General features: G+C 29.2%; 4 protein-coding genes across 9 annotated transcripts; 2 read left to right on the forward strand and 2 right to left on the reverse strand.

Annotated features, from left to right (window-relative positions):
* The first annotated feature begins 1,703 nt into the window (after positions 1-1,703).
* Positions 1,704-6,158, forward strand: LOC117238263 (RING finger protein 10). 4 transcript variants are annotated; one of them, XM_033503045.1, is made up of 12 exons: positions 1,704-2,118; positions 2,904-3,076; positions 3,154-3,380; positions 3,488-3,578; positions 3,666-3,850; positions 3,940-4,132; positions 4,221-4,355; positions 4,427-4,679; positions 4,772-5,023; positions 5,095-5,257; positions 5,325-5,662; positions 5,798-6,158. In XM_033503045.1, the coding sequence occupies exons 1-12, from the start codon at positions 2,049-2,051 to the stop codon at positions 5,890-5,892; spliced, it is 2,175 nt and encodes a 724-aa protein (XP_033358936.1). In that variant the 5' UTR covers positions 1,704-2,048; the 3' UTR covers positions 5,893-6,158. The 4 variants fall into 4 exon arrangements, with proteins under 4 accessions (XP_033358936.1, XP_033358937.1, XP_033358935.1 ...); XM_033503046.1 differs by having other exon boundaries at positions 4,442-4,679; positions 5,095-5,266; XM_033503044.1 differs by having other exon boundaries at positions 2,049-2,118; positions 5,095-5,266.
* Positions 6,159-7,271: 1,113 nt separating this feature from the next.
* On the reverse strand, positions 7,272-11,183 carry LOC117238264 (heat shock 70 kDa protein cognate 4). Its single transcript, XM_033503048.1, has 3 exons — positions 11,033-11,183; positions 10,705-10,920; positions 7,272-9,339 (listed from the first exon to the last, which is right to left on the reverse strand). Exons 2-3 carry the CDS (start codon positions 10,907-10,909, stop codon positions 7,604-7,606), a joined length of 1,941 nt encoding a protein of 646 aa, XP_033358939.1. The 5' UTR covers positions 10,910-10,920; positions 11,033-11,183; the 3' UTR covers positions 7,272-7,603.
* Positions 11,184-14,907: 3,724 nt separating this feature from the next.
* On the forward strand, positions 14,908-17,883 carry LOC117238266 (synaptic vesicle 2-related protein). Of its 3 annotated transcripts, none has more exons than XM_033503053.1 (8): positions 14,935-15,073; positions 15,165-15,204; positions 15,648-15,832; positions 15,923-16,119; positions 16,199-16,262; positions 16,352-16,477; positions 16,547-16,755; positions 16,826-17,883. In XM_033503053.1, the coding sequence occupies exons 1-8, from the start codon at positions 15,071-15,073 to the stop codon at positions 17,430-17,432; spliced, it is 1,431 nt and encodes a 476-aa protein (XP_033358944.1). In that variant the 5' UTR covers positions 14,935-15,070; the 3' UTR covers positions 17,433-17,883. The 3 variants fall into 3 exon arrangements, with proteins under 3 accessions (XP_033358943.1, XP_033358944.1, XP_033358945.1); XM_033503054.1 differs by having other exon boundaries at positions 14,966-15,073; positions 15,165-15,312; XM_033503052.1 differs by lacking the exon at positions 15,165-15,204 and having other exon boundaries at positions 14,908-15,073.
* Positions 17,884-18,532: 649 nt separating this feature from the next.
* Positions 18,533-20,665, reverse strand: LOC117238268 (UBX domain-containing protein 6). The gene is made up of 6 exons (XM_033503056.1): positions 20,624-20,665; positions 20,322-20,494; positions 19,983-20,129; positions 19,498-19,903; positions 19,125-19,420; positions 18,533-19,020 (listed from the first exon to the last, which is right to left on the reverse strand). The coding sequence occupies exons 2-6, from the start codon at positions 20,396-20,398 to the stop codon at positions 18,624-18,626; spliced, it is 1,323 nt and encodes a 440-aa protein (XP_033358947.1). The 5' UTR covers positions 20,399-20,494; positions 20,624-20,665; the 3' UTR covers positions 18,533-18,623.
* Between the last annotated feature and the right edge of the window lie 768 nt (positions 20,666-21,433).

Genomic DNA, 21,433 nt, shown 5'->3' on the forward strand with positions numbered 1-21,433 from the left:
CCTCACGCGTCGGTTCTTTGAATAAAAAATTGTAATTAAAAATTTTATTTTACATGCTTTGAAAATAACAATTTAATTTTGAAATAAATTTAATGCAGTCATGTATGCGTGTTACATGTAAACCGCGTGTATATACCTAAGAAAATGTTATAACTTCCTAAATAAAAAATAATAAATATTTAACTGTTATATTTATCGAATTCATGTACAATATAGAAAATAAAAGACCTTCCTTCTTTTTATTCCTTATCCTAGAATGTTATTTTTGATTGCTTTAAAATTAACTTTAAAATCTAAATTGATTACTTTAAAACTATGTATGTGTATTTTGAATATACAAATTCATCGTATCTTAAATGTGCGCACCATGTATGATTCTACATATATAAATTTTTTTAGTAGATTAATAAATTTATACTGCACTATAGATGAAGATCACTACGTGATCGTAATTACAGAAATCAATATCACTCAGAAATAATAGAAAGTTAGTGTAATTATTTTTCTACATAAAGAATCAAAAATTAAAATATTAAATATACTTAAAATGTAAAATTTTTAGCAATAAAAGAAATTATATACAGTTATTCATATTATCATTCGGACATTACTATCTCTGTATTTGTTGCTTTGTGTAGGAGGGTATGATTTAAATATCGATTTGCTTATTCCACGAGAACAATTTCTTTTTAACGATAATGTTTAATTATACATCTTATATAACACAACAAATATAAAGATAATGGTGCGTCCGAATAATAATATAAGTAAACTGTAATAACTTCTTACGTAAATACTAAATACATATTACTTTTTCCTTCGTCGCTGTTACATTACCAAGTGAACATGTAAAGAACAAGCTCGCCGCGACATCTTTTAGGGCAACTTTATAATACATATGTTGTCAAAAACTGGTTAAGAATAGGTTCTTATTTTCCAGTGATTGAACATTTGACAGAACGATTTCAGCTATAATTTCAATATATTACTAATTTATATAATTTTCTAGACCTTGATTAAAATTATATTAAGTGAATGTAAATTAATTTTATTTACAACAAAATCAACATATTTTACATATGTATTACTATATCGGTAATTCAACTGTTACTCTATAATTATAACAACATGTAGTTACTTATCAAAAAATAAATTAAAACTGTATTGTACGTATTGAATCGCCCAGTAAGTTCGTTCCGATTTTTAAGGAATTTGATCGACAAGAAAGATTATATTGAAAAGTTTTTCGCCAAAAAACCTGAGAGGTTCTGAAAGGGTGGAATATTTAAATTGCATGAAAGATGTAGAAAGGTTATGGAACAAAATAGCACCTATATAATTCAATAAATGTATATCGAATCGAGGTGTAAATCGGAACAAACTTTCTAAACGACCCAATATTTTATTTTTTCTAAAATACAATAACATTAAATGATTATTATCATATACTACATAGGTTGTATCATAGCTTGTATCATATACTACATAGGTATACAAGAGATATGATAGAATTTGGTCGAAAGTTTTTGTAAAACGGAAGTTAAATTATGTTATTCACCAATGTCATATCGAAAATTACGCACTCTATATACATACATCATTTTTAATGTGTATCTATAGAGATAAAAAAAGAATCAAAATCCACACTAATAATATTAGCTCATCATCAAAATGTTTGTAAATTATTCTAGTATTTGATGTGTATCACGTATTACTACTTGCGCAAGTCATCAGTTTCGTCGCCATCATAGCGACGAGATCGGGATCGCTTTTGGCCGTTGAGCCAGAAATTGGGATCATCATCGTTCACGACGAAAAGCAAAGCAGAGCTTTTGCTCTGTTAACACCTGTGTTTTTGGTCACCCTAGTACCGTCACATCGGCCGTGAACTATCGGCATCTCAAGAAATTTTTCTTCACCTTTGACGATAACGAAACATGGCTTATTGAAGAAGATGAAGGGCCTGCAGAAATACATTGTTTCTCCATACGGAGGAAACCGTAGCCTCAACAAACCTGGAATTCAGCACGAACGCTTTCGTGCCAGAAATGGAAAAAAATACAAAATTTCCACAATCCTCCGCAAAGGGGGTTCCTGCTGATGCTAAAAAAAACCAAGGTGCGTTATCTGAATGTTGATTGCTTCGATAACGACGTCACCATTTCGCTGACGTCTTAGTTGCTTACTTTTTACAAAAAAGACATTTATTTCTGATGTCCTATGACTTCTTTTAGAAATACTGATCTCTACTACTCATTATATCTATTTGTAACAATCTATTTTGATAAAATATTTTAATTATCTGTATAATCCATTGAATTCTTCGAAAATTCATAGACTGATACGTATAAAACATTCTTGTAATATATATACAAATTTAAATACTAATTAATTCTGTACAAGGTGTCCCACGCAACTAGGACAAGCTATAGTTCTGAAACAATAGAAGATAAAAAGGAATTTCATTAAGCAAGATTAAAAGATTTTGAATGATGTATAATCTAGTATAGGTGTCTACTTCAAAAATAGTATATATATAATATTTAATTACTGTTGAGTAATTGAAGTTAAAATATCTCCTAAACTAATGTCCTTTTATAAGAAGAGATTTAATACTTCTTTATGTAGAATTATGACCTAGATCAACTAACGTGATCAAAAATATATTATTCCATCTAGAACAGCAAACTTGACCTTCATATGTCCTCTACGCATCCTCCTGTAAAAAAACTAATCACATAAAATTATATTCTCTTCAAAACATTCAATTTTTATCTGAAACATTTTTCATTATATATATGTGTATATATATTTATATATATACATAGTTTATAATATATCTTGAAATTATACCAGTGTTTTATTGAAAAAACTTAAAAAATTATAAATTATTATTTATGTAGATATTATAAACAAACTTTTTCCAAGGAGCTCGCGCAGACGTGAATCAGCAGGTACTAGCAATTTTTCAAAATCTGAACAATCAAGGAAGTGTAATGTACAAAAAACAAAAAATTTTGATAAGAGACCAAAACCTAAAGGACAATATCATGGCAGTTCAAAGGAGGATACCAAGGTTACTTCCCACATTCGTTTGTATTTGGCATATTTAATTTATATATAAAACTAGATTCAAATTATTTAAATTTTTAGGTAGTGCAAGCAGAATTAGCTGAGCCTGGCTCAGTAGTGGTCCAAGGAAGTAAAAAGCAGAACTTGAATCATCTGCTGAATTTTCATTATGAACCACGTGAAATGCAAGGTGGTTCAGGTACATGGAATCATGGAAAATCGATAAAAGGTTTGCCTCGGAACAGTAATAGATGCCTTCCACCAGTGCAACGCCATAAATACAACAAAGAACAGTTTTTGCAAGCTAGGTAACATATTTTATATTAATTTGACATAAGGTTGGTAGGATATAAGGTATGACAATGATATAAGGTTAACATACTAACATAAATCTTATTATTTTACTATTCTTTAGTTGCCAGTTTGTTGTAAATGCCAATGGGAATTATACGTTATATTTAAGTGATCCTGATGTACTAGTTGACTGGAAATTGATAGAACAAATTGTAAGTTATAAATATGTGGGTAAAAGATTTTTTAAATGCTGTTTATTTTAATAATAATCATGATAATCATGAAATTTTATTGTTTAGAAACTTCACAGTTCTGAAAACTTATCATGCCCGATATGTTTGTATCCACCAGTTGCTGGAAAAATAACACGTTGTGGTCACGTCTATTGTTGGCCATGTATCCTTCATTATTTATCACTTTCTGATAAACCCTCGCGTAAATGTCCTATTTGTGATGAATCTGTTCAAAAATCTGATTTAAAAAGGTAATTTATTTGAATGTATAAATAATAATACACTTTTTAATTAAATTTTTGTGAAGGAATTAAAATTCTCTTTTTCTTTTCTATTTCAGTGTTAACGAAGTCACTCAAAGTACGTTAAATTTAGGAGATACTATCACTTTACGTTTGATGCGCCGTGAGAAAGGGTCACTGCTTGCAGTACCTGTTGGATCTGTAATTCACAATCCAACAAACTTTTTCCCACTATCAGAGACTATTAGCAATCAAGTGTATTCAAAACTCCTTATTGCAAGTACAGAAGATGTAAGTTCCTGAGTCTTCCAAAAATCAAAGTGTAAAAATTTAAAACTGTCAATGCTAATTATGATTCGTATCATGAATTATAATTCAGGTGATGAATATCATTGAATGTGAACGTACACAGTTGAAATTTGAACTATCAGATAATCCTGATTCTCCGGAAAATTGTTATATTGAACAGGCGCTTGATGAACTTTCGAAAAGAGAAGGGGAATTATTACAAAGGGTAAAATTAATTGAAATAGACTTTTTTACTTCCTAACTTAAAGCATTATAAGTAAAAGTTTTTGCGAATAGCAAAATTCTTTACAGGTAAAATCAGAAATTCCTCTAAATGAAACTTCAACATTGGCCTACAAATTACAAATAGAAAAAGCCGATATTGAGAAACATTTATCTCAATCAAGATCTCAAGACTATGAAGAAACAAATACTTCAACAAAAAGGAATAAAAAGGACGTGGATGAAGAAATATTAAAATCTGCGGAAAATTCGTCTAACGGCGTTCAATTAACCTCAGACATACCAAAATTCTTTTATTTTTACCAAGGTTCTTAATACTTTTTATTATTTTTATTTCTGTTTATAATTTTTAATTTATTTATGAAAAAATTATATTTAATATACGTGTATGATTTTCAGCGGAAGATGGGCAGCATCTGTATCTTCATGCAATGAATGTAAAAATGTTAGAAATGCAATATGGCAGTCTTGAAAATTCCCCTCATGTGATAATGGGAAAACTTCTCGAAAAAGAGGGAGGAAGTCTTACAGAAGATCTAAGACGTAGACTAAGATACTTATGTCACTTGCCATTAACTTGCCAATTCGAGGTAGCTGAAATTGAATTAAAGCCACCAATTGTGTCAGAGGAGGTTTTATCTTCATTTCAAGGTAATTTTTTCGTTGTATTTGCAATTCTTAATTTCTATTGATATCTCAATCTATGTTATGATTTGTTATAGATCAGTTGACACTGAGGCACAGACACAGGCAACAACGAGAACGTGACGAAAGAAAAAGAGAAAAACAAATTACCGAGGAAGAAAATAAGCGAATGGGAAGATATCCAACTCCTGCTGTACACATTGATTCACGGCGACATTTTCCTCGATGGCAGCCAGAATTGTTTTCTGAGTATATATACTTACATAATACACTATCGTATGCCATGATACATTCAATATGTTTGCAGGGAAAGTGTTCTGTCACCATTAGAATCTACGGCGGCTTCAAGCGTAGCTAGTAGTCCATCTTCCAACACATTTGATGAAATGGTTGCATCTAGACAAACTGATAATGTTGCTCACGAACAGGGACCATCATTTGCAGAAATGTTGCGAAATACTGGCACGCGTTTGAAATCGCAAACACTATGGCCATCGATTAACTCCACACATAAGAAACAGTATTCTAGTCTGACTGTTCAGACGCCCTCGAGAAACACCGAAGAAGAAGATTATATCTCAGTACCATCATACAGTCAGAATTTTGGTGATGCTTTAGCAGTCGCTTTACAACAAACCAAGTTAGGTAAGCCCTATATTGTAACTATAATTATATATATTATTTTATCATTTTATTTGAGATGTGAATCATCTAATTGTATCTTTTATTTATAAATAATTAATAAGCACAATTAAAATTTGATATTTATTTATTTTTTAGAAACAGAGAAAAATGGAGGTGAAAAGAAAAAGAAGAAAAAGAAGAAAGGGAAATCAACCATATTGTTTGCAACTACTGTGGCACATGAATCTTAATTTTTTTCATGATAATGCTTGCACTTTACGTTATTTTCGAATTTCGCGTTTCCATTATGTATTTTATTACCGCGTGTTATATTTCAGATTATTTCGGGTATATGTTAGGAAATTTATCAAGTTCTAGTATAAATCGTAACATATAATTATATATCATCCTCCATTTGTGAAACTTTCATCATTATATTATCGATTATTGAACAATTGTTTCCTGTAGCATTCGGGTCTGTTGTGCTTGCAAATAAAATTTAGTTTCATGGAAAGTATTCTGAGTCTTTTATTACAATGACTGTTACAATTCAAATTGATAAAAAGATAAACAAGAAACTCTTCCTATTTCTTATTCTATAAAGAACATGATGGTTGTATCATTATTTGGCTGTATAGTTAATGTGTATGCTATGTACATATACATATAGAACAAATTTAAGTTTCAAAAAAACTTTCCACGATCTCTTTAAAATTTTTGAATAGAAGTGAACTTATTTGCTCAATAACTGCAGCTAAATAATTTTTACCTTTTTGAACTCATTTACATTTTAATTTTTCATGCTTCTCTGTATTCTCCTTCTTTATATTTTACTATACAATTTGTCTCCTTTTTTTTTGTACAAAAGACTAAAGAATTACGAAAAACTTCATAAAATTTAATTGTTACTACCGGTTTTATTCTTCTCGCCAACTTTAGATGTACGAAATGTTGAGTTTTTAAATTACTTAAAATAAAATATCGGTTTTGGGATGGACTATAAAATTGTTTGCTACTACAAAATATATTTAATATTGAGATAGGATGACAGCCATATAAGTGACATTCTATGGAATTGGATATTCCAATGTATTTAAAATATCATGACTCAAGTTCATTTTAATACTTAGCCAACCGCGCGCGCCACAACGAGCTATACGTTTCTCACCGCAATGGACAAGCCAACCTATACGCTGTCTACCGCGCAATTTTCCAAGCAATGCGGATTAATATTTACTATTTCAAAAACACAAAAGTCTAAAAATTACTTAAGTGGTCAATTATATTTTGCGGTAATGATTTTAACGATTTCATATATTGTTTATACAAAACATCAAATTAAAAGTATATAACAATTATCTTTGGTAGTTTATGCAAAAAATATAGGTAAAATTAAAAATTCATAATTCATTTTAATATTTTACAGTATGGGGTATCGTTTGATTATAACTTTATTTAATCATAACTGATAGTGTAACTTTTTAATTTATTTTAACACCACTAAATTGGTGTATTTTATTATATACTGTACTTTATAAAAGCAGCAAAAGTGGCGCAATTAATTGGGAACAATTCCAGGTAAACAATAATTGATAATAAAAAAAAAGGTAATAAATTATAAACAATTATGTAAGTTTCAGGGATTGTTTTATATTTTCATGGTTTTTTTGAACATAGAAAATCATCACAACTGATCTGCTATCGACATTATCGGATTACAAGTACAATAAAGTTATTTTTTACGCATTGTAATCTATTGAAAATTATTTGGCTAGTTTACAAAAACAGAATAAATAAATCTAAAATAATTTTTACGACGTAGTAGAAGAGAAAACTGAAACCTAGATAAATTAATACTCGGGAACGAAAGACCGCAGCTGTGAAATTCTATGTTCTTCGAATTGATGTTATCCTCTGCATAGGAATAAATCATGGAGAAGGCAGTGGCAAGTAAGTAACAATTTAGTCGACTTCTTCGATAGTAGGACCAGATGCACCACCACCAGGAGCACCACCTCCTGCTCCTGGGAAACCTCCAGGCATTCCACCAGGCATTCCTCCAGTACCCTGATACAACTTTGTAACAATAGGATTACATATAGCCTCTAATTCTTTCTGTTTATGTTCATATTCTTCTTTATCAGCCAATTGATTGGCATCAAGCCACTTAATGATATCGTTGCATTTATCCAATACAACTTGCTTGTCACTGGCGCTGATTTTATCCTTGAGTTTCTCATCTTCCACTGTGCTCTTCATGTTAAAGCAGTAAGACTCAAGACCATTCTTAGCAGCGATAGTTTCTTTCTGTTTTTCATCTTCGCTACGATATTTTTCAGCTTCGTTGACCATTCTTTCAATGTCTTCTTTGCTAAGACGACCTTTGTCGTTGGTAATGGTAATTTTGTTCTCTTTCCCAGTAGATTTATCCACTGCAGAGACATTCAGAATACCATTGGCATCAATGTCAAATGTGACTTCAATCTGAGGAACTCCTCGAGGGGCTGGTGGAATACCACTGAGCTCAAATTTACCTAATAAGTTGTTATCCTTCGTCATAGCACGTTCACCTTCATAAACTTGAATCAATACTCCTGGTTGATTATCAGCATATGTAGTGAAGGTTTGAGTCTGTTTTGTTGGAATAGTAGTATTTCTCTTGATAAGGGCAGTCATAACACCACCAGCAGTTTCGATACCAAGAGATAGAGGTGTTACATCAAGAAGCAGTAGATCTTGTACTTCTTCAGACTTGTCACCATGTAGAATAGCAGCTTGTACAGCAGCTCCATAAGCTACAGCTTCGTCAGGGTTGATAGATTTGTTCAATTCTTTCCCATTAAAGAAGTCCTGCAGTAACTTTTGGATCTTAGGAATACGCGTGGATCCACCAACCAAAACGATATCGTGAATCTGAGCTTTATCCATTTTGGCATCGCGTAATGACTTTTCCACTGGCTCGAGTGTTCCTCTGAAGAGATCAGCACAAAGCTCTTCAAATCGAGCTCTGGTGATTGAGGTATAAAAGTCAATTCCCTCATAGAGCGAATCAATTTCAATACTAGCTTGAGTAGACGAAGACAAAGTGCGTTTCGCACGTTCGCAAGCTGTCCTCAAACGACGAAGAGCACGTTTATTTGCAGTCAGATCTTTCTTGTATTTGCGTTTGAATTCTTGGACAAAATGATTGACCATACGATTGTCGAAATCTTCGCCGCCAAGATGAGTGTCTCCTGCTGTTGACTTGACCTCAAAAATGCCATCTTCGATGGTCAAAATTGAGACATCAAAGGTGCCACCACCAAGGTCAAAGATTAGGACGTTGCGCTCGGTGGTAGTTTTTTTATCCAAGCCGTAAGCAATGGCGGCAGCGGTGGGTTCGTTGATGATACGTAAAACATTCAAACCCGAGATGGTGCCAGCGTCCTTGGTTGCCTGACGCTGCGAGGCGTTGAAGTAAGCAGGTACAGTGATCACGGCATTGCTGACACTCTTGCCAAGGTATGCCTCAGCAGTTTCCTTCATCTTTACCAGGACCATTGAACTCACTTCTTCAGGGAAGAAAGTCTTCGTCTCTCCTTTGTAATATACTTGAATTTTGGGTTTGCCACCATCGTTTACAACAGTGAAGGGCCAATGTTTCATATCAGCCTGAACAGTGGGATCCTCGAAACGGCGGCCTATGAGACGCTTGGCATCTGAAAATAAGTAGAAAATTAAATACTTCTTTGTCCTTTGTATTCTCAATTTAAAATTTAAGTTTTGAATATAAAATTTGACTAGAATTTCAATGTCGTTTAACAACATTTTTAACGTAGTAAGCGTTTGTGCTATTTTTTATTATATTAACAATGTGAGGACTGAAGACGCAAATTTGCTTCTTTCATTTTCCAACGGTTGGGGACCAGAGACGCGAATTCATGTCTTACATATTTCATGCGGTATCTTATAAAAATACTAACTACTGTTAAATGGAACAGTAAAAAAGGCAATGGATGCTATAAACAAATTATGAATGTGTTTTTACAATACATGCTTGAATAATACGAAAACGTTACCAATATATTAGATATAATATTAGTCGGTTTAAATCTTTTCAATCGATCCAAAAACACGCGGAAATTCGTATTATATATGCTCGTCTATATATAGGCTATATGCTTGTCAGAGCAGCCGGTCCCCAACGTTATTTTTAAGACTTCTATAAAATAAAAAATCACCTTCTATGTGAAAAATTTTTATTGAAATAATTTATCACGTTAATAAAATAGAAAGATCTTGTAACATTTCGAATTTCTAATTCAATAAAAGTATCATATTTATTAAACAATAATCCGAAACAAAGATAACGTAATGGCGACCACTAACCGTTATGCCCGTACATCCTTGCACCTGCGCGTGCGTACACAACGCATATCCATTACATATTATAGATCGAGCTTCTTATCGTCTACCATATTAAAAATTCTCCACGCAAATTTATAAAATTTCAAAGTAGTGCTATTTTATCATTAATTAAAACGAACAATCCATTGTCATTTCACAACCATTCCCATTAAGTTACTACAATAATAATTCAAATACTCAGAAAAATGTTGGAAGTCAATTCATAAAAATTAAAATATTAATTAATACCGTTAAAAACTAACTTAAAATTAATTCAGAAACTGTAGTAAAAAAAATACATCTTGAATAATGTTAAAAAAGAATCTTATCCACATAATATGGAAATTTTCATTAGTATTAATTTTATAAAATTTTCATTCGAAAAAATCTCTAAATGTTTCATAACACTTAATTACAAGATCCATAAATTAGTTTTTGTATTTTTACACACGTACTAATAAATCTATTTCAATTCCAATGGATATAAATAATTTGAAGAAAATGTTTACCAGATAATGGAATTTTACAAAAATGCATTCAAGATTTCAAAAAATGATTTGTATTTCATTAACAAAAAATACAAAAACATATGCGGAATAAATTTTTCACAGTAAAAGGAAAGATTTATGACTATCCATGAGATGTAATATGAAAAATATTTGATAAAATAGACTTACCGAAGATGGTGTTGTTAGGGTTCATGGCTACTTGGTTTTTGGCAGCATCACCAATTAACCGTTCAGTTTCGGTGAATGCAACATAGCTAGGTGTTGTACGATTTCCTTGATCATTGGCAATGATTTCCACCTTCCCGTGCTGGAATACACCAACGCAGGAGTAAGTGGTGCCGAGATCAATACCAACTGCAGGTGCTTTGGCCATCTTTGCTTTTTCTGTACAAGATATAAATGGAAATTAAATTTATGAACAAAACGTTGAAATGAATTTCCAATTAGATTAATGTCAAATATTGTAGAAGCAAATACGGATACAGTGGGTACACACACCTTTCTTCTTTACTCGCTTGTAAAAGTTCGCTTCGTAGGACAGTGAAGAGATTCTCCGTTTGACGATTCGCAACGTGAGTGAAGAATCCGTATCCGCATTTCGGTATATATTACTTTCCCAGAGGACGCTTCTGGAATGTTCTTCCTATTCAAGCACCTTCTATCAACCAATCAGAAATCAGATTCTGTTAGACTTGCGTCATTACTGGATACGCGCCACGAACTACGTATATCAATGGTAGAATTTTATGTGGTTATTGATTGATTCGAAAGAAGTTTACAAAACACAAAAATTATTTTAATTTCTTGTAACTATTTTTTAAACGATCAAAGTATAAATGAAATAATTTTTTAAACAATCTCCAGCTGGAACAACAGATAATACGGAAGTAGAGTACAAGGAAGTTGGAAAAAATTTAGTAACTAGTTCTAGAAAGTGTGTAGTTACACACACAAGTATATGTGAAGTTTATATCCATGCATGGTTGTGGTTTGCTTTGTTTTAAGATTCCTTAATTTCTGTGACAATTGTGTAACCTTTATAGATTATGTGTTCACTTCATGACCGTGTCACTTTTGACATATGTATGAAAATTAAGCTGATATTACAGACAATGAACATTATATTACATTATATTACATACAATTTAAATACAATGCGTATTCACTTTGTACAGTAACATATCTCTAATAACAATTATTTATAGAATATATATGTATGTATGTACATACATATTGTACATATGTCAACGTTAAAAGACGTCAATTTCAATGAATAATAATGCTGCATCATCACAATGACATAATAACAATGAATTTGATAAAAAATCGTAAGAAATATACATATATTCTATCACATATTCGTTCTTAAATTAAAATAAAATTATGCTACATTATAAATTTAATTCATTGTCAAATTAATAATAGCCATTAATTAATGATTAATGTAGCATAAAATCGGACAAATAGACTATTCTAGAATTTTATATCTATTGTATTATTATATTTCTTTGCTGTCACATCGATATATTGATTCAATTTAACAAACATTTCTCGATTTCCATTTATGTATATACTTGAAAATCTGTATTACATGTATAATGAACATGTAACACATACATATTCTTATACCAATTGTGACGCATGAACAATGTATCTGCTTATGAGTTTGTATATATACATATATATGTATACATATAAACATCATAAGCTTTAAATAACCATGAAAATATCACAAGGTTACATTAAAAAGAAAGTCATTTATATTTCACAACTTATTTTCATTTATTTGAAAATTATTCATATTTTGACTAAATAATCAATTTTTTAAACAAATTGACATATTAAATTTATTATATTTCATGGTAATAAAAGCAGTAAATTATGTATTCATAACGTATAATTTTTTACAGCTAACATTTGACTTCTAAGAATACACGTAAATGATAATAATAAAGATAATAAAAAAGAATATGGAATATTTTACGATACTTTATAAGCTTTTAGATTTCCTGTACTAAGTATCATTTTATTGAAGAGAGATATATGTATATCATAAACCATATATAAACGTATGAAAAGATCATAGAATGTTAAAAACTTGTTCATCGATATCAATAAAGCTGAACATATTTATTCTTTTAATCATAGTAATTATTAGATAAAAGCGATATTCTCATTTTATTCTTATTTTCTGAGGTATCGTTTGAATTATATAATTTGTAGAATTTTCTTGAAACTTTTCTTGGAAATGAACGCAGCCCATGTGACAAAGCACAGTGCATGCAATCAATGACGGTAAGCATTGCGGTAGAGTTCGCGAATTGTAGAATCTTCCAGTACGTTCCCGTGTAGTCATGCTATATATACTCGTCCAATACGCTGTATAGTTGCTACTGTACGTTAATATATGTGTGTTATTTGATCGAGACATTTTCAAATGTACTCTTTATTGCTTATTAAAGCCATTTTTACGAAAGTATACTTTTTGATATGTTTTATATCGAAGATGTATACATCCCGCTAAATATATTTATGCATGCGATCAATGTGAATCATACTTAAAGTAATCTTATATCTGTATTTAATCGATCAAAACCTCGCCTTTTTAGTTATAGAATATTCTAGCTAACTTTTACAAGAACCGGAAAAAAGTTAATTTATACGATATTAATTTATATTATGAATGAATTTATATATATATTATGGATGAATTCAATAGAAAGATTAATAACAATAAGAATTGTTACATTATAGTAAATAACATTGGTTTCGATATATTAATAGAATTAATGAAATCTCACTAATCTTATTTAATCCATTTTAATTTATTGCATAAGAAGAAGGATAGTAAAAATTTACAAAAAAGAGAATATTGAAATATCTATCTAGTTCATTCAACATACTTACATATGTAAATATGTACATACATATACGTATGTATGTATTTTCTTTTCATGAACGATAATCATCGCACTACGTCATCAAACTGTAACGGCAAACTGCGTTATTAATCTATGATATAATTTGCGTCTTTTTTTTCCCTTTAGTAAAACTAATTATAAAAGTATTTAAAATTTTTAAGATTTTCTTTAGTAATTCATAAAATTAATTTATATTTCGAAAAATATTTTTTCAAATTCATAATGAAATTTATTTGATCAAATAACATATATTATGTATTTTGTTATAGACTACTATAGATTATTAGAGAAACTAGAAATGAGGTTGGATCTTGATTGTTCATTACCATACATTGACATAACATGAATCCTTTCATAACTTAATACGTTGTAGCGTTTATAATCGTAAAATCTCGTTATCAACAAATGTCGCCATATTAGAAGATTATCGTTTATGGTATAGCCGTAGTAAAGCTTTCAAAAGTTTAACAAAGGAAAGAAGAGGCGACAGACGACACTGATAGGCACGGTTGTATATACAGATATAGAAACTCTCATAACGGGAGTAAGGCTCGTGATATTATGAGGTGTTTTAAAAATCGACCAATAGCCATAACACTGCAATCGATTTATTAAACTTTTACAACTTTTGCATTTAAGGCCATCTTTCGGTAAAAACAATAACTATATACACTGAAGATAAAAAATATGAACTAATTTACTTTTCATAACGTTTCACAATTTATTTAAACTAAATACATATTATATTAAACTATATATATAGTATTTTATGTGATACTGTTTTTTGTGATTATGTGAATAAATGTAACATGCAATACTTTTTCATATCCTACCACCATTATTTTATTAAGATTTATCAATGATGGCACCATCATCTGTATCCACATTACTTATTATTCTATCATATTGTACATATTTCAATTATTCTAATTTGTTATCAACGTAATTCTTTTTATAAATAATCAGTTAGAGACAAGAGTTCGAAGAATTCAGGCCTGCTGTGCAGATTGGGAAATTTTATCTAAGTCTATTACAAAATTTGGATTTCGTGTTAAAATATTTAATTAAATAAGTCAAGTTTCTTTAATGTAAAAATATTTATTTTATTGAATTGAACATGTTTTTTAGTTATTTGAAATAAGTTGCAAGATCCCCACGACCAACGACCGATTTGCAAAGCACACCTCTCCATATTAAGAGTCTTGTCCCCACTATGGGAGTTTCCAGACTTATATATATACAATGAGAGAGGAAATTTTCTCTTTGGTACAATGTATGCGATATATGACCGTGGTGTATACTGTATATGATTGTTTAATTAGTGTAATTGACAGACTGTCAAATATAATCTCATCTTTAAGGAAATATTAATGAAGTAATCTGTAAATCAATTAATTGTACTAGTGACAGTTAAATATTTGATTATTTTGTATATGATATACAAACGATCATGTCTAATGCATCACAAATGTCTAACGAACCTTATCGTGAATTAGGAGAATTACGCGGTTCGGAATTGAATGTTAATTCAGGAAATGTGTCAAGATGTAGTAGAAATTTTGGAAATTGTATTGAACGCTCCTTGGAACTTTCTTCTGTTGTAGTTATTCCAGATGGTAAAGTATTTTTTTAAGAATATCTATATCGTAACATGTGTAAATTATTATAATGTATCTTTACAATATTACTGACAATTTTTATGTACAGGATAATCTGCTTAAACTTATCTATAAAGGAGCGGGTGACTGTAAGTTATGTAAATATCTTATTATGCATGGAAAATATAACATCAGATTTTTTAAAATGGGATTGCTTTCCTTTGCATGGGTCTTGAGATGATTCAGTTTCTTCTTGGGTATGAATAAAATGTTACTAACAATTTATTTCATTAAAGTATGTGATACATACTCTTTTATAACATAACTCTAATTAACAAGTTGATTTTTTAAATCTCCTACATGTATTAAGCCTATATATGTTATAATATGAAATATTTTATACATATATATATTATATGTAAATATTATATGTAGTATTTTTTTTTAATTTGAATAAGTAAATAATTAAACATGTAATACATGTATTACATACAAGTATTATATACAATAACTACTGACAATTTACTTCTAAAACGATTTGTTTTATTGAAATTTAATATTTCTCTTAATATTGTGATAATTTCATTGGCAGATACATTTACTGTTGTTCAAGCTATCAATGCATTAGGATTTGGAAAATTTCAAGTTAAGTTATCTTTATTTACCGGTCTCTGTTGGATGGTAGATAGTATGGAAATAACAATATTAAGCATTTTAAGTCCATCCTTACATTGTGATTGGGGTATAACTAGATATCAACAAGCTTTAACAACCACGGTATAATAGAACCATTATTCAATAATATAGTCATATGTAATAAAATTTTTCCAATGATTTTTATCTAATACATTATTGCATTTATTTCAGGTTGTTTTCCTTGGTATGATGCTAAGTTCTACGTTTTGGAGTAATTTAAGTGATAGATATGGTAGTAAACAATCTTTAACTTTATGTGCAATATTGCTACTTTATTATGCTCTTTTAAGTGCTTTTGCACCAAATTTTCTGTGGATTTTATTACTTAGGGGATTAGTTGGTTTTGCTATTGGTTGTGTACCACAATCGTAAGTATTTGGTAAGTCCTATAAATAAAAGTATTAATGTTCTTAGGGCAGATATGAATAACATCAGTTATTATTTCAGAGTAACATTGTATGCAGAATTTCTTCCTGCAAAACAAAGAGCAAAATGTGTCATTTTGTTAGATGTAAGTTCTACTCACTCAGTCATACTCACTCATAAATAAATTTCATGTAAACATTTACATTGCTCATATGAAGTAATTATTTTTTATAGTGTTTTTGGGCACTTGGAGCCTGTTTTGAAGTGGCAATAGCATTGGTAATAATGCCAACCTTTGGTTGGAGATGGCTTCTCATTTTATCAACAATACCACTTCTTGTATTTGCTATTATTACTCCAGTAAATATTAAAAATCAAGCATTTATAACAAGTATTAAATGACATTTTTTACCTGATACTTTTTGTTAGTGGTTACCAGAGTCTACAGTATTTGATATAACGAGCGGAAGAATGGATAAAGCTGTTTCAACTTTAGAACGAGTAGCGAGAGAAAATAAAAAACCTTTACCTCCAGGAAGATTAGTTATGGATCGCTTTTATCAAATTAATCATGGCAAATTGAAAGATGTATTAAGCAAGGAAATGTGTAGGACATCTACCTTGCTTTGGCTTGTATGGTAAATACTACATGTGGTAAATATTATATCTTGATACATTATATAAATAATGGTAATGGCGTTATTTTAGGATGAGTACAGCATTTTGTTATTATGGTGTTGTATTAATGACTACAGAATTATTCCATACATCATCTGAACAATGTAGTTTGTGGGAAAACAAAAAGGAAGATACTTGTCAATTAGATTGTCGTTTAGAAAGGAGTGATTACATCGATCTTCTTTGGACAACATTAGCTGAATTTCCAGGAATTTTTTCCACTATTTTTGCGATTGAAAAAATTGGTAGAAGAAAGACAATGGCGTTCCAATTAATAATGTTTGCTATGTTAATCTGTTTCTTAGGTAGAGCTTGTCTATTAAACAGAGCAGCATTAACACTAGCAATTTTTCTAGCTAGAGGTTTAATTGCCGGCGTGTTTCAAGCTGCATATGTATACACTCCAGAAGTGTATCCGACTCATTTACGTAGTATCGGTGTTAGTACTTGTAGTGCAATGGCTAGAATTGGTGCAATGGTTACACCATACATAGCACAAGTATTTCTTCAATGGTCTATTACTGGAGCAATGGCAATTTATGCTGCAGCAGCATTATGTGCTGCAATAGCTACTCTTGCTTTACCTGTTGAAACGAAAAATCATACATCTAATGACACAACTCAAGAGACGCGATAAAGTTTCAACCTTTTTTCATTTTTCTTCTTTTTACTACTGAAATATTTTAAGAGGGAAGATTTCATCAACATTATAACATTTTGCAATAGTCGTTAAACTAACAGTTTTCCGGTGATGAAAAACAAATTCGTTTCTACTTATTGGATATTCGTTTATTTTGTTTTTACAATGTTATAATTACATATATGCATAACTAGTATTACTTTTTGTTCCTGACTAATTTTGTTTTATAAATTACTTGAATGAATGGGATACACTATACATCATAAGTTATTTAACATATGTGTATTTACTTTTCTGTAACACTTTAGACAGTGATAGTAAGTTTTAAACTTATAAGAAATATACAAAGACTGATATATAAAATATTAAATATTAATATATAACAGAAGTGCCAAAATGCACAAACGTGCAGGATTAATGTACACACGCTAAACCATAACTTTTGTTATCTATTTTAGTATTACAACAATAACATAATTTATTTTCATAAATAACAAAGCATGTAAAGCTACAATATATATATATATATATATATATCTAAAAAAAAGCACATTATTTCTATTTCATGATCTAAAATTGAAAATACAAAATTGTACCAAATTAATAAATTTATCACAATTTTACTAAGTACGAAATTTCTTTATAGTGTACCCAAATAAAATATAATATATTTACAAATGCTGGAAGAATCCTAATAAATTGTAGAATCTTGTACTTTTTTTATGCAATCAATTCTTAATATACAGATCTCCATATAATGTAGTAAACAAATTTCGAACTTTCAAATTTTAATTAAAATTATCAATAGCATTTAATATTTATTAATTTTAGAAAATTAATAATATACACTATTATCTGTAAAGCTTTTTTTGTTGAAAATGATTTTAGATAATATCCTTTTATCATTTAAAAAATGACACTTAAAATTAATAATCATATAAATTTTACTTACAAATATTGAAAAAATATGATAGAAAAGGAAATATGAAACATTTACCTTTCTTTCATCTGCATTATACAGGACTCTATTCTCATTGCATGAACCATTAAAATTTGGAATGAATATTTGTATTACAACCGCCTTTTATCGTTTCTGCCATATTAAAAGAAGTAAGCCGCATAATGATACTTATATTTATCTTTTTCAGTATTTATAATTACAATTTTTAAAGATTAGATAATACAAATTTAAGCAGGTTGTATGATAGAAAGTAACTCTTCCTTTAAGTATCCTACAGATTCGTTGTGACTTGTTTCTTCTGATTTACTTTTCCAGGAAAACATCAATATTACAGCAGGGAATAATTCTAATTCAAGTAATGTTTTATCAAAAGAATCTTCACTAAATGTTGTTTGAGGAAGCTTTTTTAAGCTGAAAGGTCTCTCATTATTTATCAAATTCTCACTAACAAAATTAACAACATTTTGAAAACTTTCATGTATAGAAAATGTTCCTTGTAAAATAAGATTATCTGGAAATTTTATACGGATCAATGAAAATTTATATTTTCTGAGTCTCTGTTTTTCGTCTCTTTCTCTCATGGCTTTTGTTCTTAACATCTGATCTCTTTCAACTGCTTCAGTTCTATTAACATTGATAAGGAAAAATGTTTAACATAATTTATTTAATGAAGTCATATTATATTTAATCTGTATGTATTAATGCATACAGTACGTATATATAATTACCGAAGTTGTTGTTCTTTCTCTATATCTTCAGCAGTTAAATTGAAAAAGCTCGATGGCAATTCAGTTCTCTTGTTTGCTTGCATAGGTAACAATACTTGAAGATTTCTGTCTAGTTCCAGTGGAATGGGCTGTGCAGTTTTCAATGCTTCCAATAACATGGTAATGTTTTCAATATCACAATTATCTGCATTACGAATTAAGAAATCATCCTCCTTATCATTATTCAATAACTTCTTCTGATGAAAACCAGCAGCATTTAAAAGCTCTAATGCACCTTCAATAGGGGCCACTTTATCCTTTAAAATATTAATAAAAAGTTTATATAAATTATTTTCTTCTTAAATAAATCTATTTAAAGAAACAAAAGTATTACTTGAAATATTCTATTTTGCATCCTAATCTTCTGATACTTTTCTTCCTCTGGATTATTTATAATATTTTCTAGATATTTTCCAAGTATTTCAACACAAGCATCAATTCCATTCTTTTTACTATTGCAATTTTGTATAATTAAACATGATATTAAACCCATATCTTCTCCTTTCAATTGTTCATATAAAAATTCTTTTATTTTTACTTTCCATTCATCTTGTGATAATATTTCATCAGATAAATATGAACAACGATAGTATACATTGGTAACAGCTAATAAAGAATTATCCTTAACTGAATTTTCAGCTTTTTCTTCTGGTTGCACATAATCTTTCTCTACATTTTGTTGTGCTTTTCTTTTTTGTTCTAATTCTCGTTTCACTTGTGCTTTAATAGCTGCATATGATCTATGAATAATATATTATTAAATATGTTATTATATTTAAAATTATAAATAAAAACTATTATTTTTTATGAAAAACATACGTGTTAAATCTTTTCATGTTAGATTCTTTTTCTTCCAGTCTTGCCAAAGCTGCTTGACCAGCTACTTTAGCTTCTTTTGTAGGTTCCACTCTTTTTCTTGGCTCTACTACAGAAGTAGATCCATCATTGCTAGTTGATTCTGTCAATCTACATAAAATAATTTTGCGTTATGAAAGATATAATATATTAATGATAATTAGCTTAGTATTGAGATATATTTGAAATTTAAAACATAAGATTCACTAGTATCTCAAATGACAATTAAAAAAACTACTGAAAATTTCTATCCTTTATGTTAAAATCAAATAGTTAATTAGAATGTATTATGATAAACATTACTTGTGTCCTTTTCCAGCATTCATAAATTTCACATCCAATTTTGCCTTGTGAAAAAGTGATTTAATTTTTTCTGTCATAATTGTTATTTGGTCTATTTCAAAAGGTTGTAAAAAGCAGATCAATCGTGTAACTTAAATTTTCTGCTCAAAACAATTCTGTTGGATTTATTTAACCTAGAAAAAAATGAAAAATTCTATATATATTTATTACTAACGTATTAAAGATATATATATATGTACAAAAATAATTCCATTTCGCTTACAATTACTTTATATTTGGTAAAATAATTTATACTTACTAACCAACAAATTATTCACCAGATGAACTGTCAAAATCTTTTGATACAGAGTCTGTGTTAACAACAATATTTTTTATTAGAATTAAGATAAGAATTTTTAAAATTTTCAATTTTTAGACATGATAACTTTTATATATATACTATAAATTAACAGCAAATAATTTCCTAATCATTTAATACCATTTGTTTATTACATATACTGAACATTATACTGAAGAAAATATTTCTTTTTTACCTCTTTTACCCTTGATCTTCAACAAAAATAAAAGAATTTTTACTTAATCTTGCAATGGCATACCATTGTCTTTCATAACCCCAATTTTTTTTGCAATTATATTGATTTTTATTAATGGAGGAGAAAACAATAAAACTCCTTTAACTTCTTTTTGAACATTTAATTTTATAAACTTAAAAGCAATATCTGTGAATATTTAAATAAATTTTTTACACTGTGTCTTTTACAAAAGTTTTTGTGATTTAAATGCACAAAAATCATATTGAACTTAAAAGACCTCAATGTTCTATTTGGTAATCATAAAAAGTGTGCTATTGCAAGATAAAAGTAAAGTAAATCCAGTAAAATTAATGACAAAAATTTATACTTAACAATATGCTTTTATTATTACGCGATTAAAAGCAACAGGAAGAACAGACATATAAATAGATACTGAGTACATTGCATAGTCATCGAAAAATATGTTCCGAGAATTATATATTTATTATTAAAATATGTTTAAAAAATTATATATGTATTATTAAAACATGTTTTGAAAATGATATATTTACTATTGTAAGCATATACATACATACAATC

This window comes from Bombus vosnesenskii, unplaced genomic scaffold (assembly GCF_011952255.1).
Source record: "Bombus vosnesenskii isolate JDL3184/JDL3185 unplaced genomic scaffold, Bvos_JDL3184-5_v1.1 scf7180000013444, whole genome shotgun sequence".
Taxonomy (NCBI): Eukaryota; Metazoa; Arthropoda; class Insecta; order Hymenoptera; family Apidae; genus Bombus; species Bombus vosnesenskii.